The sequence below is a fragment of the Procambarus clarkii genome, chromosome 13, assembly GCF_040958095.1.
Source record: "Procambarus clarkii isolate CNS0578487 chromosome 13, FALCON_Pclarkii_2.0, whole genome shotgun sequence".
Lineage (NCBI taxonomy): Eukaryota > Metazoa > Arthropoda > Malacostraca > Decapoda > Cambaridae > Procambarus > Procambarus clarkii.
Window position 1 is genome coordinate 3,894,774 of NC_091162.1, and position 18,075 is coordinate 3,912,848.

Below are 18,075 nucleotides of genomic sequence, written 5' to 3' on the forward strand. Positions count from 1 at the left end.
GTTTGTTTGGTAATATTGGAGCCATAGTATATCTTGAGGTTATCTTGAGATGATTTCGGGGCTTTAGTGTCACCGCGGCCCGGTCCTCGACCAGGCCTTCACCCCCAGGAAGCAGCCCGTGACAGCTGACTAACACCCAGGTACCTATTTTTACTGCTAGGTAACAGGGGCATAGGGGTGAAAGAAACTCTGCCCATTGTTTCTTGCCGGCGCCCGGGATCAAACCCGGGACCACAGGATCACAAGTCCAGTGTGCTGTCCGCTCGGCCGACCGGCTCCAGTACCCTGATATGGTAGTACAAACTGCTACGGTACTACGAACCCACTAGTAGTACTGTCTCCATGCGATTATTCGGACTATATGGGAAGGACCCCAGCCGGATAATCACGTGTTCCGGATAATGGTACTTTTTCACCTACAAGTCCAAAACTAACCATTTCCAACTATTTTTATACTACAAACAGAATTTGAATTGCCTTGCCACATATAATTATTGAATATTTAACTATAAACCTCAACTTACTTTGTAGTTGTTCATCTTCTTGATTGATGCCACACATCTTGAAGTTAAAAATTCTTGACAATTTACATAACCTATACTAACACAAAACTAAAATTAACACTTAAAATTACTGTACAGTTCATTATTCATAGTTAGTTTTTACTGCCAGCTGTGGAAGCCTCACTTGTTGAAGGCGCTGGGCTTGCCTGTGACGCTTCACTTGTTGAAGGCGCTTGGTTTGATTTTCGTACCATATAAAAATCATGTGTAGCTTGCCTTCTGTGTTCACTGGCCAGTTGTATGATCAGCTCTTTTGTTCGCCTCAAGTACTGATACATGTTTCCAACTTTTGGATGAGCACAATTGGATGAAAAAAATTTTAATCCGTCAACATAGGTCATGAGTACACTGTATTTTGTGGTCATTGGTGTTGGTTCTTCACTGCCTTCTTCATCCTCCATCTCTACGTCGACCTCACCAGTAATAGACTGGAGAATTGCGTCTTCACTCATCACACCATATCCTGGGTCACTGGCATCTTTTTCAAGCCAATCAACCACATCCTATCTCTCTAAGGTTTTGCCGGCATTTCTAAACATTCCATGGATTTTATCTGTAAATCCTTCAAAATCCATTTCTTCATCCTCCTCATTTCTGACCGTAGACATGAGGCGTTTTTTCCAGGAATTTTTCGAAGTCGATTCCTTTACTTCACTCCACACCTTGGCCCAGTTATAGATGGCTTCCTTGATTGTATAGCTCTTCAAATTCTCAAGTTTTTTTTAGCTGTTATCCACACCGAGTTCAATATCTTCCGGAAGAGGCAAAACAACCAAAACTTCGTTCAGCATCTTTTTGGTGTACCTCTTCGTGGCACAGATAACGCCCTGATCCATAGGCTGGATGAGAGAGGTTGTATTAGGAGAAAGTGCCATACATGTTATCTTGCCAACATGTGAGGTTAAGGTCTTAATTTTGGGGTGGGCAGGCGCATTATCAAGCAGCAGCAAAGCCCGAACTTCTCTTGGCCTTACTTTGAGTTTCTTAACTTGATAGGCACAAACTTCCCTGCAGAACACATCATGAAACCAGGAAAGAAAGTCCTCCTGTGTAAACCATGCATTTTGCGTTATAATATTTGACTGGCAGTCTATCCATGCAATGTTGCAAGGCTCTTGGTTTCTTTGCTTTGCCAACAGCTGCACACGTGATTCTGTCTGTGCCGTCGGCATTCGCACACATCATGGCCGACAGCCTGTCCTTGTTGACCTTACAGCCTGGCACACAACCCTCACTCCTCATTGCTAAAGTTTTTTCTGGTAAACTCCTCCAATACAGCCCAGTTTCATCAGCATTATAAATTTGATAAGAATATAAATTATTTGCCAAAATGTATGTTCTTAATTTGTTTAAAGGGTTCTACACTGCTTTCATCTGCACTAAATTTTTCACCAACAATTTTCCTCTTCACAATATTGTGCCTACCCTTGAACCTTGCAACCCACCCTTCACTCGCTTCAAAATACTTTATTGCAAGGCTTGCTGCGAACCTGCTTGCAGCATTTTGTATTTCTGGGCCGCGAATTGTCACACCAACTGTGCGGTGCTTGATACCTGCTTGATGGGGTTCTGGGAGTTGTTGTTCTCCCCAAGCCCGGCCCGAGGCCAGGCTCGACTTGTGAGAGTTTGGTCCACCAGGCTGTTGCTTGGAGCGGGCCCGCAGGGCCACATACCCACCACAGCCCGGCTGATCCGGAACTTCTCTTAGAAAACAGTCCAGTTTTCTCTTGAAGATGTCCATGGTTGTTCCGGCAATATTTCTTATAGTCGCTGGGAGGACGTTGAACAACCGCGGACCTCTGATGTTTATACAGTGCTCTCTGATTGTGCCTATGGCACCTCTGCTCTTCACTGGTTCAATCTTGCATTTTCTTCCATATCTTTCACTCCAGTATGTTGTTATTTTACCGTGTAGATTTGGGACCTGGCCCTCCAGTATTTTCCATGTGTATATTATTTAGTATCTCTCTAGTCTCCTTTCTAGAGAGTACATTTGGAGAGCTTTGAGATGATCCCAATAATTTAGGTGTTTTATCTCTTCTATGCGTGCCGTATATGTTCTCTGTATTCCCTCTATTTCAACAATCTCTCCTGCTCTGAAGGGGGAAGTGAGTACTGAGCAGTACTCAAGACGGGACAACACAAGTGACCTGAAGAGTACAACCATTGTGATGGGATCCCTGGATTTGAAAGTTCTCGTAATCCATCCGATCATTTTTCTGGCTGATGCGATATTTGCTTGGTTATGCTCCCTAAACGTTAGATCGTCGGACATCATTATTCCCAAATCCTTGACATGCTGTTTTCTAGAAGGTTTGTGTTTTGTACCCTGTATTATGTTTCAGATCCTCATTTTTGCCGTACCTGAGTACCTGAAATTTATCACTGTTAAACATCATGTTATTTTCTGCTGTCCAATCGAAAACTTTGTTGATATCTGCTTGTAGTTTTTCAATGTCTTCAGCAGAGGTAATTTTCATGCTGATTTTTGTGTCATCTGCAAAGGACGACACGAAGCTGTGACGTGAATTTTTGTCTAAATCAGATATGAGAATAAGGAACAGTAGTGGTGCAAGGACTGTACCTTGAGGTACAGAGCTTTTAACATCGCTTGAATACGATTTTATCTGATTGACTGTTACTCTTTGTGTTCTGTTCGACAGGAAATTGAGTATCCAGTGTCCTACTTTTCAAGTTATTCCCATTGACCTCATTTTGTGAGCTATCTCCCCATGGTCACATTTGTCGAACACCTTTGCAAAGTCTGTATATACAACATCTGCATTTTGCTTTTCTTCTAGGGCTTCTGTGATTTTGTTATAGTGGTTGAATAACTGTGACAGAGAGGATCTTCCCGCTCTAAATCCACGTTGTCCTGGATTGTGCAATTCATTGTTTTTCATAAAACTAGAAATTTGATTCCTAATCACTCTTTCAAACACTTTTATTATGTGTGATGTTAGTGCAACTGGCCTATAATTTTTTGCCAAGGCTTTACTCCCCCCCTTGTGCAACGGAGCTATATCTGCAGATTTAAGTGCTGCTGGTATCTCCCCTGTATCCAGGATCTTTCTCCATATTACGCTGAGTGCTCTCGCTACTGGTAATTTACATTTCTTTATGAATATTGAATTCCATGAGTCAGGCCCAGGAGCTGAGTGCATAGGCATATTGTCAATTTCTCTTTCAAAGTCTTCTGAGTTTGTGGTAATATCCGTTATATTATCTGCAGCTTGAATGTCATTCATAAAGAAGCTGTCTGGGTCATCAACTTTCAAGTTGTTTATTGGTGTGCTAAATATAGCCTCATACTGGCTTCTTAGAATTTCACTAAGCTCTTTGTTGTCCTCTGTGTACGTACCTTCATTTGTAATTAACGGTCCAATACTGGTCGAGGTTTTGGCTTTTGATTTTGCGTATGTGAAAAAATATTTCGGATTTTTCCTTATCTCTTGTATAGCTTTCTGTTCCAATTCCATTTCCTCAGACTCATATGATCGCTTCAACGTTTGTTCTATTTCTTCGATCTCCCTGCTTAGGCTCATTTTCCTTGCTTGTGATAGTTGTGTCTGGCAAAGCATTTCCGTTATTTTTTTCCTTCTCCTGTACAGTCGTCTGCGTTCTCTTTCTAGAGTGGTCCTCTTTCTGCCTCTCCTCACAGGCACATGCTTCAAGCAGACCTTGTAAGCTTCAGCTGTCAGTTGAGCTATTCCCTGTGTGGGAGTTTTGTCGTTTAAGACCGTCTCCCATTGAATGGTTGCAAGGTCTACATTTATTTTTTCCCAGTCAATCCTCTTATTTTCTAAAATTGAATTGATTGAGTATTCCTTCTTGCTTGTTGGATCTCTTAGACCTACTACCGTTATTTATGCTAGTTCGCACTTCAATGAGCTTATGGTCTGAGTATGAAGTATCTGAGATTGTTATGTCTCTGATTAGTTCATCATTGTTTGTGAATAACAAGTCTAGTGTGTTTTCGTTCCTAGTTGGTTCTGTAATCTGTTGATTGAGCAAGAATTTGTCACAGAATCTCAAAAGTACCAAAAGTACTTTTGACTTGACAAAGTGTTGAGCAAACCACTTGTACACGGCCTGATCCAACTGTACATGCGTCGAAGTTTTCATAGTTTTTCTACAACCTCTGCTAGTGCTTGCATCTTCACTTTCACAGGTTGTAATGTATTTCATAATTTTCTCTTTTTGTTTCCTTATATCAGAAACAGTACTAGTGCCTATATTAAATTCCTTGACAACACTTGAAGTCAACCGACCATTTTCACAAAGTTGTATAACACGTAGCTTGTCCTTAATTGTTAGGACAACCTTCTTCCTCTTAACACCTCCAGAACGATTCATGCTGCTACCAGACATAGTCTTGGCCAAAAATGTTCAATGTTACTATGAAAATAAAAAAGTTATTTAACCCTTTAACTACGCAACGCGCCTGCAGGCCCAGGCTTCGGGTGCGCAACACGCCTCCGGGTGTTTTTATTTTTCACATTCCATTCAAAACTCCCGCGGCTACATGGGGGTTCACATCGGCTTCCTCAGGGCTCTTGTAAACAGACGCCATCTTTAAAAAAAAATCATGGTCCACACTGCCGGGTGTGGGAGCCTCAGTAGTGAGTGAGCAACCAAGGCTGGCGCTCGCAGCATGAGCGCACAGCACTGCTGTTCAGCATGTGACCACAGCATCGCCTAATATTGTCAAAATATATATATAATCTGTTTTATTTAGCCATGATAGTATTATAGAAGAGCCCGAGTGTGATAATGACTGGGTACAATGTTCAAATATCAGTGATTCAATGCTGTTCACGATGTTCACAGCACCACATTATTATTTCGTCCATCTAGGAATCTTCCACATTATTATTTCGTCCATCTAGGAATCTTCAAACGACTTTTTAGGTTCCTTTTCAAAATAAACTTGTGGTCAATTATTCATTTACAGGTATTAGTGACCAGGATTGTGGTTATAATTAGCATTGTGCGTAGGAAGAAGGAATTTTGGTGAGGGAGGGAGGAAGGGAGAGAACTGAGGTAGCCTCACTGTGTGGCAGTAACTCTTGTTTTGCTCACCATACTAGCTTCGTGGTTCGCTATGGGGAACACACGTGTAAATGGGTATATACAGTGTGTGTGGAATAGTGTAATAACAGCACCAGGAGTATGTTGTGAGGAGCTATTTTGGTGAGGGAGGTGACGTCGTAATCGTGGCGTCGTCTGCTGTCTGCTGTGTGATGTCATGCAGTGTATGGTGGCCACTGTACTGTTTGGACACAATACCGGCTTACTTGCATAGTTCTGGTAAATAAAACATGTAGATAGGTATATACAACATGTGTAAATAGTGTAGTAAATACAATAACAGTATTGGTGGTATACAATAATGGTGGGAGGAGCAATGTTGGCGAGTAAGATGTTGGAGTAAGGGAGGGCCTGTTCTGGGTGTGGCTGCTCACACTCGCGGTGTTCTGAATGTGTTGATGGTAAATGTATATAGTGTGTGACAGTGTATAGTCTGTAAATAGATTGTATATATACATAAATTAGCATGATACATAGTAAATATGTGCAACATATTTGTACACAAGTGTCATGCACGTAACAGTGTCCTCAGACAGTACGAATGTTTTACTGCCATAATATAGGGTACGTGTTCATTATACATAGGATTAGCACGTAAAAACAAATAAAATGTATTTGGAACTGTGAGCACAAAATGAACAAAAATATATTTGCGGCAACTCGCGCGCCCCGCCTCGAGGTGCCCTACTGGCCCCGGGAGCTTACGGCACGGGCGAACAGGGAATGATGATGTCACGCGCCAACTTACGGACCCCATAGCAACCAGAGTAAGTACAAGTTCAACATTTTTTTAACATACCCATACTGAGGGAAGGGTTTTTGACACTTTAAAAAAACAAAAGAATTTTTTCAAGAGAATTTATTTTTTTTGCGCACTGGGGGGGTCATATTTATAGGCCGCGCAGTTAAAGGGTTAAAATAATATTTCGCTAATGGCGCGGCACTGTGGTGTAACACGAGGGTAGAGAGCACATGGCTTGACCAGGCGTGGACGGGTCCAGTCGGGGCAAGGAGGCACGTTACGTAGGCCGCCAGCAGGAAAAAATATATATTTTTGAAGGAAACTTCAGCCTGTGCAAATTGCTTTTAGGAAACTTGTATGGTATTTTTTATTACATAATTACAAGTATTTCTTTTGACTTTGGCTATGATGAATTGTTCTAAAATTAATGGTAATTCCTGTGCTGTAGTGTATAGGCCGCTCCCCATCCCCCCCTCATCCCCCCAGGTGGTCCCTCCCAACGCTCCCCCTCTCTCCCGACACCCCCCCCCTCCTCCACCATGCGTCTTGAGCCACAGGCAGACGAGATTAATACGGTACAGCTCACCCCATGGCTTTCATATCTGGACAAGTCAATGATTATCCGGCTGTCCGGATAGTGTAACATCAGCAGCAAGTAAACTGGCTCCGATTTTTTATCCGGCTAAACCAGCTTTTATCCGGCTCCCATGGCCATTTTGGCCGGATATTGAGATAACTTTATCCGGTCACGATTTTGGCCGTATAAGGACATTTTCCGGATGTTTGAATTCCGGATAATCGCGTGGTTACAGTAATGGGTTCATAGCACCCTGCCTGGGCTTTCCTTAGTGGAGATTTAACCCTTAAGCTGCTAAGGGGTCCGGAGGAGATTTACACCCCTGTGCGCAAGGAAAAAAATTCAAAAAAATTATTTCATCTTCTAAAAACATTAATTTGTGTTCCCCGAGCAGGGGAAAAATAAAAAAAAAATCGTAGGTGACATATTTTGGGTGCAATAGACCGAAGAAGTTTGGGAAAAAGTGGGGGTTGACAGAAAGTGGGGGTTGACAGAGCGGTCGTCAGAGCCGGTTAGCGTCACCCGCGCTGACAAGTGGGAATTGCCACAAAGATATTATTACCTAATTATTTCGATGTCTCTGATTTTTTCTTATTTTTTTTTTTTACAGTACAGTACAACCTCGATTCAACGTACCCCAATTCAATGAATCTCCGGCTAGTTCGCACACTTTTCAGGCCGGATTTATTCACCCGGTTCGACGAACAATGGTTCTCTGAAGCGGGGGACCTTCGGATTTGCTTATGATGTCACGAGAGAGTTCACAGACTGGTGGAAAACTTTCCCATTCTATCACAGATTACAACTAACAATTCGTTCATATGACAAGTTCGCTCACACAAGTGGACCACACAAGTGGACCGCACAAGTGGTCCACAAGTTTACGATGTTGGGACAGATTTCACAGAGTGGTGGAAAACTTTCCCATTCCATCACAGGTTACAATTAATAATTCCTTCATATGACAAGTTGGATCACACAAGTGGACCACACATGTGGACCACAAGTGGTCCACAAGCTTACGATGTTGGGACGCAGTTCACAGAGTGGTGGAAAACTGTCTCATTCTATCACAGATTAAAATTAATAATTCTTTCATAAGACAATTTGGATCACACAAGTGGACCACACAACAAGTGAACCATATGAACCAAACACCAGCCAGAATGGTCCACACAACGTGACGCATATTAACCAAACACCAGCCAGAGTGGTCCACACAAGTGAACGACTGAGTTTCAATGATTTTCGTTCACTGATTTGTGGCACATATGTCTTTGTAAATTAATTTAAAGGCTGAAGCGTGAATAGCTGGCTAATGTGTTGAAATCTTCTTATATACATTTTCTGTGATGAAAAAAGATGAGTGAGGGTGGACAGATAAGGGAATACTGTACTGTAAATCTAACTTTACAGTGAGGTTTCACCCACTTTTGTCTGTGTTGTCATAGTTCAGTGACCCATGACTTTGAACGTTTCAGATTAATAAATCATTTCTAAAACTGGTGTTTTAATAACGCTTTATTATCCTAATTAAACTCAACTAAATAAAACCAAAAATATACTGTAATATGATAGATATCTGCTATTTGAGAAATTATTCATGTTATTGGCAGCTCACAAGTCCAGCGCGAGTGGACAGGTCTAATCCGTGTGCACACAACACCATGCTTGTTTTGTTCAATTTTGTCGCCATAGTTCAGTGACCTACGGCTTCGAAATAATAAAATTAATAAATCAGTTCTAAAATACGTATTTTTATACCTCTTATTATCGTAATAATGTTGCTAAACTAAATATATAACCCAAAATTATATAATTTGATGTAAATCGAATATTTGAGAGAAATTTATGTTACTGGATCTGGCTTAAACACCAGCCTACTGTAGGGTGTACATATAGACCTAATCTGCGTTCCTACAGTATGCACCCAGTGCCCTTAGCTTTGTCTGCGATTGACAAAGTATTTAACCGCCAGTGGAAGAATAATCGTGGAATTTACCATTTTTCAACTACAGCTGTATTGTTATACAACAAAATGTCTCAGGGGCTTACTAATAGTGCCTTATTAATGCCAAAAATGAAGCAATATTTTGCAAGAACTTGTAGCAGAAAATCAACCAGCACGAGAACAGCCGTACCCAGCACGAGAACAGCCGTACCCAGCACGAGCACAGCCGTACCCAGCACGAGCACAGCCGTACACAGCACGAGAACAGCCGTACCCAACATGAGCACAGCTGTACCCAACACTGGTAGAACATCAGCCAGCACCAGCTCAGAAGCAGCTGAAGCCACAGCAGCAGCGAGCACCAGCAAAGCAGATGCAAACATCTAAAAACATCGTGTGTGGCGTGAACAGTTAGAACAAGTGTTAAATTCAAGTGTACACAGTGTTAAAATTAAAGTTACAGTAATTTTAGTGTACAATAGTTTTCATAAACTGTATGGTAGTACTCAACATACAGCAGAACTACTTTTAATCAACACAGTGCTAACGGCATAATGCACTGCAGCACGTATTTACTGTAGAGCATTCACAACTCCATGAGACTTCAAGATGAACATAATTCAAACAATACGGTAAATAACAAATTTAACACAGTATTTTTTAGTAGGGTAATATTATATAGGTACAGTATATAATATGATAATGCATTTTTATTGAGTACAATAAAAAAAAGACACTGACGCAAATGCCTTCTGAAGGTCACCTCTTGCAACGCATCCAATGCTCCAACACACTGGGGTTGGTCCCATATAGTACATTGAATCGAGGATGTACTGTAATATTATTCAATAGTGTGTATTGTGATAATGTATATTTATATAATAAAAGGGAGGAATCATCGCTATACTCAAAATATGGTGTGCATATTAGTGATTCAATTATTATGTTCATAAAACAATACACAAATAGTTTTGCTGTTATTACACTCTATACACAGATTGTTTATAACTATCTGCGTGTTTTGTTCACCATAACGAACCACTTAGTTGGTACTGAGAGTCGAAAAGCAACAAGGAGTGACCGCCACACACCAGTCAGCCACTCGTTGCCACTCCCTCAACAACGCCTCACTCGCCCACTTTCTCCTCCCACCATAGGGAGCCGGTCAGCCGAGCGGACAGCACACTGGACTTGTGATCCTGTGGTCCCGGGTTCGATCCCGGGCGCCGGCGAGAAACAATGGGCAGAGTTTCTTTCACCCTATGCCCCTGTTACCTAGCAGTAAAATAGGTACCTGGGTGTTAGTCAGCTGTCACGGGCTGCTTCCTGGGGGTGGAGGCCTGGTCGAGGACCAGACTGCAGGGACACTAAAAAGCCTCGAAATCATCTCAAGATAACCTCAAGATAGATCCTGTTTTTTATTTTATTCAATATATACAGACGTTATATATAAGTATCTAGATGTTTTGTTCAACACAACTGTACAACAAAGGTGATATAGTTAGTTCAGGCACTAAGAGACTTCGCTACATACAGTCAGCTGGCGGCTCCTTCACTCATTCAAGTTCACACGCACTAAACTTTCTCCCCCAACAATACCGTTTGTGGTGTTATTACACTATATACACACATTATATATAAATATCTACATGTTCTATGCACTCTAACTGTACACCTAAGCTTGTAGGATTACCAAAGAGCATAGTGGCCACCCTCACACAGCCAGACAAGTCATGCAGACGACGCCACCTCCGTCACCCAAATGGCTCCACCCAACATAATCCTTTTGCTGTTATTACACTAATACACACATTATATGTAAGTATCAAAATTTGTGTTCACCATAGAGAACCACTGAGCTGGTATGGTGAATGCAGTCAATAACAGGTGGCCACACAGTCAGTAAACGATGCTATCTCCCTCCATCCCTCAGCATCACTCCTCCCACAGAGTTAATTATCACAACAATGCTGCTATTATCACAATCCTGGTCATTTTTATCACACTCAGGGATCATCTGTAATACCATCATCGCTAAATAATAGCAGTTATATATTTATTTTGACATTTTTCGGCGATGCTGTGGTCACAAGCTAAACAGCAATGTTGTTTGCTCATGCTGCATGTGCCAGCCGTGGTTGTTCCAACAGTACTGTGCCTCTCACACAAGAATATTGCCCACAATTTTTTTTAAACATGGCATCTGTTTACAAGAGCCCTGAGGAAGCTAATGTGAACCCCGTGTAGCAGCGGGCCATTTGAATCGTGCTTGGCACCCTATGGCGTATATATGCACCATGCGCACTGTGGGACATCTTACTCATGGCGTGTATATACGCCATGCGCACTGTGGGACATCTTACTCATGGCGTGTATATACGCCATGCGCAGTTTAAGGGTTAAAAGCTAAGGGCCCTGGGAAATAAAAACACTCCCAACCTGAGGGAAGAATATCACAGGCCACTGGCTTACTTCAAGGGGTAAGCATCATCCCAAGCGAGGAAGCTCTTTAAGGGGTGTGTCCCAAATACCCAAGGGAAGACAACCCTGACTGCGAAAGGGTGGCACTTAAAGAAGGCACAGGGAAGATAACCCTGAACACTTGCAGCTTCAAATACAGTAAATTCCTGGCTCACACTACACGAACGCATTAAAAAGCATCCTCTGAGGCAAAACACAACTCAAAAAATGGGAGACCACAGTCAGAACAACACGATAGCGACCAGACACCATCAGAATAGAACTGCATGCAGGACAGGCCAGCTGACTCAGATAATTTTACTCCTCCCCCAAATGGGGAGTGAGGTTGAGTAAATTAGTGTGCATGTTTCACAAAATTTTTATTGTTTGTTTTCATTGTTGGGGAAGATCTTTTGGCAATTTTGGGGCTGCAAACTTGTTTTAACCATGGAGTAGTCTGTTTTGGTTTGCCAATTTATCTGGGTGCCTTTCCTAGAGGTGGCAATTATGATTAACTCTAAATGTCAAGTGTTCATAGGGCATTGCTCTCTGCCCATCTCTGACAGGGCCAGGTTCTGACTCGTGGTCCCCGGTAGGTCAATAGAATTCCATGACTGATGGCACTAAATCAGTGTGATAGCTTGAGGGAGCTGACGAGGCTTCCTGCAGAAAAAGTATGTAAAATGAAATCGGCAACAATACCAAGCAAGAGCCTGTTGGACCAAAGTCTCACAAGTCAAGCCTGACCTCGGGCTGGGCTTGGAGAGTAGAACTCCTAGAACCCCATGAAGTAGGTATCAATGCAATTCAAAACTGGTATATACGGGTATCACATTTATTATTCTGTGTTCATGCTTTTATATCAATAAAATATTGATGAGCATAATTCCAAGTTAAGGGTACTCAATCATTACTGACCTGTTGTGGTATAGTGACCCTGATGCCCTGGTAAGGAGGTTGACTAGGGTGGGGCTGTGTCTGGTACTGGAAGTGTGGGAGGGAGGGCTGGGGTGACTGGTGTTGCTGGTTGTCTGTAGGAGAGAAGCTCTGCTGGGGCGGGGCCACTACTGGTAGCGTTGCTGGTCCACCTCCAGGTGATGCAGCTACACTGGGTGTGGCAGAGACACTGGTGTGAGCTGGAGCAGCTGATGTTGAGGCTGCTATGAAGCTCTCCCATGATGATGCCATCATATGTCACACACTCTACATAAGTACACAAAACAAAACAATCTATGAAATATAAAAAACCAGCGTTGAATGTAATGAAACGCCATTTTCTGGGTGAGTCCCGGAGGCTCCCCGGAGCTATCCCAGGCTGATATGCTAATGTCAGACTTTGGCATCAGTCATGTGTATGGAGTTCTTAGGCCTACCGGGGACCAAGGCCAGAACCGGGCCCCCTCAGAGAGGCAAGGGGAGCAATGCCCTATAGAAGCCCCCGTGTAGTTGGAAGCATTCTATGTCTGCCATCGACCGGAACAGGCACCCAGAAAGGTAAGCGCCCCAAAACAAACCCCTATTCTGGTTAAAATTGCTACCTAAAACCGAACTAGTGGATAGAACTCCCCAACCGAAAACAAGCAAACTAGTGTGACGTCACACACTGCCGCGCCGCTGTCTGCGCAGCTCCCCCCTCCCCGGGAGGGGGAAGGGGGAGCCCCAGACCCCCCGCGCCGGCTACCAACACCTCAGTTCTTGAGGCTGGATGTCAAAAACGCGAAAAAACGCCGACCGGAGGGAGGGAGGGATGCCGGGGAGCCTCCGGGACTCACCCAGAAAATGGCGTTTCATTACATTCAACGCTGGTTTTCTGGGGGGAGCCCGGTCGGCTCCCCGGAGCTAACTACCCACAGACAGAAAAAGAGGGACTTACCCGGGAGGCGGTCGTCGCTCACCCCTCAACTCGAAGCCGAGACAACTGGCTGCAACCGCCGACCCAAAGCAACACAGGCCCGACGAGGCCCAGGGACATTCACAAGGTAACGAGCAGCCAGGACCCTGTTCGACCGCCAAAATCCCCGCGCCCGAATATCAGACCAAGACATATTCCCAAAGACGGCAGCAAGAGCCGCGAACTTACGAACGTCATGGGCACGGGGATAGACCGCAGGCTGGCTGGACCTAATAACCCTGCGGACGACCTGAGAGACCCGAACCCGCGAACAGGGAAGAAGGGAAACCGGATCAACCCACAGTGCGTCCCCGGACACAGAAGCTGTGGCGCGCAAATAACGGCGAAGCGCCGCAACCGGACACAAAACATGATGCACCCCCGGCCTGACCAACCAAGCATCAACCACCCATGGACCCCTCCGGAACGCAGCAGTCTCATTCTTCGCCAGAAAAGAAGGAGACGGCTGCAAACGAACAAAACTATCACCACGACCAAAAGAGCAGAAACCCCTGCGCCGGAGGAGAGCATGAAGCTCCCCTACCCGACCCCCAGAGGCCAAAGCCAACAAGAAAAGTGCCTTGGAAAAACAATCCTGGACCGAAGGGGCCACAACGAAATGAGGAGATGAAAGGAAAGCGAGCACTCTGTCCAAAGACCAGGACGGCTCAGGCGACGCATGAGCAGGCCGGAGGTGAAACAATGCACGAGACAGCTTGCGAAACGGCGCAGACGTAACATCGATACCGAAAGCAAGCTGAAGCGGCTCCGCCAGCGCCGCACGATACGAAGCGACAGTGTTAGGCATAAGATGACGGTCCTGAAACAACCACGAGAGGAAGGACAAGACCACCCGAACAGACAAGGAGCTAACACGACGAAGACGCAAAAAGAAACGGAAGGACCGCCAGGAAACTTCATACTGCCGCCGAGAAGAAGCCCTCAGGTGGGACACCAACAAGGAGGCCACCTGATCACCATAGAGATGATGATAGACTCGAGTCAAAAAAACCATACGCGAAGACTCGAGGAGAAGATCGAACCAGCTACGTGACGTACCGGCCCGATCTGCTGAAAGAGGCGGAGCCGTGGGAAAACCCTCGGGTTCGGACACCGAGCAACCAGCGCCTGAAACCAAGGCTGGGCCGGCCACCAAGGGGCCAGAAGGACAACTCACCCCCGGTAAGTCTCTAAGCGAGTCAGGACCTGGAGCAACAGCCGAACCGGGGGAAAGAGGTACAGGAACCCCCACCTCGACCAGTCGAGCCGAAAAGCATCGACCCCGACGGCCTCGCAATCGGGGAAGGGCGCCGTATAAACTGGAAGACGCCGCGACCACGCCGACGCGAAGAGGTCCACCTCGGGGCGCCCGAACGTCTGGCAAAGCCAACGGAAGGACTCGTCGTCGACCGTCCACTCCGTGGAGAGGGGAACGAAGCGAGACAGGGCGTCGGCCAAGACGTTGGACACGCCCCGTACGTGAACCGCCAGGAGAGCCAAACCCCGAGAACTCAGCAGACGAGTCACCCGAAGCGACGAACCCCAAAGAGACAAGGACCGCATCGAACCCCCGCGGTTCAGGCAATGAACCACCGGAGAGCAGTCCGAATGGAGCCGAATCGTCGATCCGCGGGCCACCCGAATCCTCCCCAGAGCAAACCACACTGCCGCGAACTCCCGCACCGTACTGTGAGCTCGACGGAAGGACGGATCCCAACGCCCCTGGCCGGCCTGGTGAGCACTGGTCACAAAACCCCAGCCGAGAGACGACGCATCCGTGTACACATCGAGCGAGGGCTCGGGTAGGCGCCAAGGCACTGAACCCCGAAAAACCCGAAGAGGAAGCCGGTGACGCAGCAACCGACGCAAGTCCCCCGGGGGTCGAACTCTGCGATCGCGAGAGAGGCGGAAGGGGGAACCCCGAAGGAACCAGAACAGCCGTCGAAGCCAAACCCGACCCGGCGGGTAGACCACCATCGCGAAGTTCAGGCTCCCGCACAGCCCCTCGAGCAACCGCCGGGTGACCCGAGGGCCCTCCCGAAACAGACGAAGGCGGGACCGCAGCCGCAGGAGAGACTCCGGAGGGAGAGACAAGGAGGCGGTTCGAGAGTCCCACACGAGACCCAGCCAAGTCCGAACCTGAGAGGGAACCAGATGGGACTTCCTCCAGTTCACCAAGAACCCGAACCCGGCGAGCTGGGAAAGAACAAAATCCCTGGCTAGCAAGCAAGCTGACTGGCTGGGAGCCCAAACCAGCCAGTCGTCGAGGTAGGCCAACACCCGAACACCTAGGAGACGCAAACGAGCCACCACAACCCGTGTAAGGCGTGTGAACACGCGAGGTGCCAGGTTCAACCCGAACGGGAGACAACGAAAGCGGTAACTCAGACGCCCCACTACAAAACCGAGCCAGTCCCTGAACCGCGGATGAATCGGGACATGCCAATAAGCGTCCCGGAGGTCCAGGGACACCATCCAAGCTCCCGGCTCCAAGAGGAGCCGAACCTGAGACAGCGTAGTCATCCGAAAGGAGGGGCAATGAACCCAGGGGTTCAGACGGGACAAGTCCAGAATGAACCGCAGGTCCGCGCAGTCCCGTTTCGGAACCGGAAACAGACGGGAAACCCATCTGAGGGACGACGTCGTTTCGACGACGCCCAAGCGTACCCACTCCAAGACGACTCGACAGAGCGCAGGGGAAGAAGCCTGCCCTGCCAGCCCCGACCCCCCAAAGGGGGGATGGGCCACCCAACGCCACCGCAGGCCGCGAGACACGACCCGAAAGGCCCACGAATCGTGGGACCAGGCGCGGGCGAACAGCGCAAGCCGCCCCCCCATCGCCCCGTCAAAGGGGCAAACCGCGAAAGGGCCGGCGACCCTTACGAGACCCAGAACCCCGCACAGCGCGAACACCGCGCCGACCAGACGAGGGAGGGTCCGCAGGAGGAGCCAACCCCAAACCTGACACCAGAGGCCTACCACGGCGAGAGGAACCCCGAGCCCTGGCACGACCTTTCCGGGAAGACCCACCCCGGGACCCCCGGAAAACCAACAAGTCCGACATCGGACGACAAGCCGCCGACGCAGCCTGAATAAACTGCGCCACAGCCGACTCCCCAAACAGGAGAGGACAAAAAGGTGAAGAACGCCTAAGAGCCAGAGCCCAAGCAGATTCCACGGAGGAACCCAGCACCGCCTGCCGACACGCGAGACGGGAAGCATAGAACAGGGAAACCGCATCCCGCAAAATCGGCGTGAACAGCTTCAACAAGGCAGCCGACGAACGCGCAGCCGAGGACAAGGTGCCGGACCCCGGGACTGACCCAAGCGTCCCCACATCCTCCACGAGCCAATCCGAAGACAGCTCCAGGAGGGAAAAGAACCGCAAGGCCGAACACAAAAGGCCCCGAGCGCGCAAGTCCTCCGCCACGAGCGCCGCCGAAAGGGAGGGAACCTGCACATGGAGCTGAATAACGCCCACATCGCGGGGAAGGGCAGGGGCAAACAAGCACTCAATCAGGTACTCAAGTTCACCCCCCAGGAAAACCTGAAGCACCGTGGAAGCTTCCCGCCACTCCAGCGTGCGGGAACGACAGAAAGAATGCCAGGAATCCAGACCAAACAAGGGGCAGTCTGCTAGCCAGGACGACTCTGGAACCTCGTAACGGAGCCAGAAAGGGAACGAAGTCCCAAACCTGAACGTGGACGGATCCATTTCCAAGGCATAATCCGGGTCACACAGGAGGTAAGCTGCAAAGGCCGCTCGCACCACACCAGGTTGGATGCGATAAGCCGAAAACCTCCGGAAGGACGGAACCGACGTACCCGGGGGAACACGGAACCGTACCCGGGAAGGGGCCGACACCAAATCCAACTCGTACGCAGAGGGGGGAAGAGAAAACCCCACTCCTTGTAACAATAAGTCCCGCTCAGTGGGAAGAAAAACCCAGGCGGGGTCCAGCGGGGCCCAAGGCCCCCAAGTCAGCCCCTCCCCAGCCTCGAGGTCCGTCACCACAGGACCCGAGGCCGAGTCCTCTCCCCAAGCCCCGACCCCACAAGACAAGGACGGAGCAGCCGGAAAAGCTGGAGGAAGGGGGGCCCACTGGTCAGACCCTGAAGCTTCGGCCGGGAGACAAGACTCGAATGCCTCTGCCACCCCCCCCGGAAGGGGCAACCCCCGAAGCTGCCCGAGTCTCGAGATCAAGTAACCCCTGCTCCGACCCCGAAACCCTCAGACGCTTCGGGGCCGGAAGCAGGGGCGGGGGACCAGAACGAACAGAAGGGGAAGGACGAGGAGGTGCGGACTGAACCAGGATCGAAGCGACCCCCACCCCCAAGTCCGGGTCTCGAAAAGCAAAGCGGGGCAGCCCCGGGGCATCCGGGGAAGCAACCAACCGAGCACGTTGCAACAGACGAAACCTAGACTGCAACGCACGTGCCGCCTGTACCCGAATAGAATCATCAGAGGATTGGGTAAATTGAGTCACAAGCAAGCAGCAACACTCACAGGACTCAGGGTCGAAAGTATCACCGACCCAACAGGCAGCGTGGCAGAGGCAAAAACAATGACGGTCACCCTGAGACAAGGGGACCGAGCAACCCTCAAACTCGCACACAGCGAGTGGGGACCCCGGGGTCACATCCATCGGACCCACGCGCCCCCTAGGGGATTCCCAGGGTCCTGAGCGTTTACTTTAAGAGGACTCACGCTCAGGTAGTCCCAGGCAGGGTGCTGCAAACCGGCGCCCAAAACTACCAAGCAAACTTCTAAAGCTGAACCCCAGGGACGTGTACACTCAC

The 18,075-nt window shown here is 47.8% G+C and overlaps 1 protein-coding gene across 2 annotated transcripts in view; it reads right to left on the bottom strand.

Annotated features, from left to right (window-relative positions):
* LOC123751668 (mRNA (2'-O-methyladenosine-N(6)-)-methyltransferase) overlaps positions 1 to 18,075 on the bottom strand; it is a 159,441-nt gene that overhangs the window by 107,117 nt on the left and 34,249 nt on the right. For both annotated transcript variants that reach the window (XM_069323554.1, XM_069323553.1), the window contains exon 2: positions 12,303 to 12,587. In XM_069323554.1, coding sequence (XP_069179655.1) covers positions 12,303 to 12,575 — 273 coding nt within the window. In that variant the 5' untranslated portion in view covers positions 12,576 to 12,587. The remainder of the gene's footprint in view (positions 1 to 12,302; positions 12,588 to 18,075) is intronic.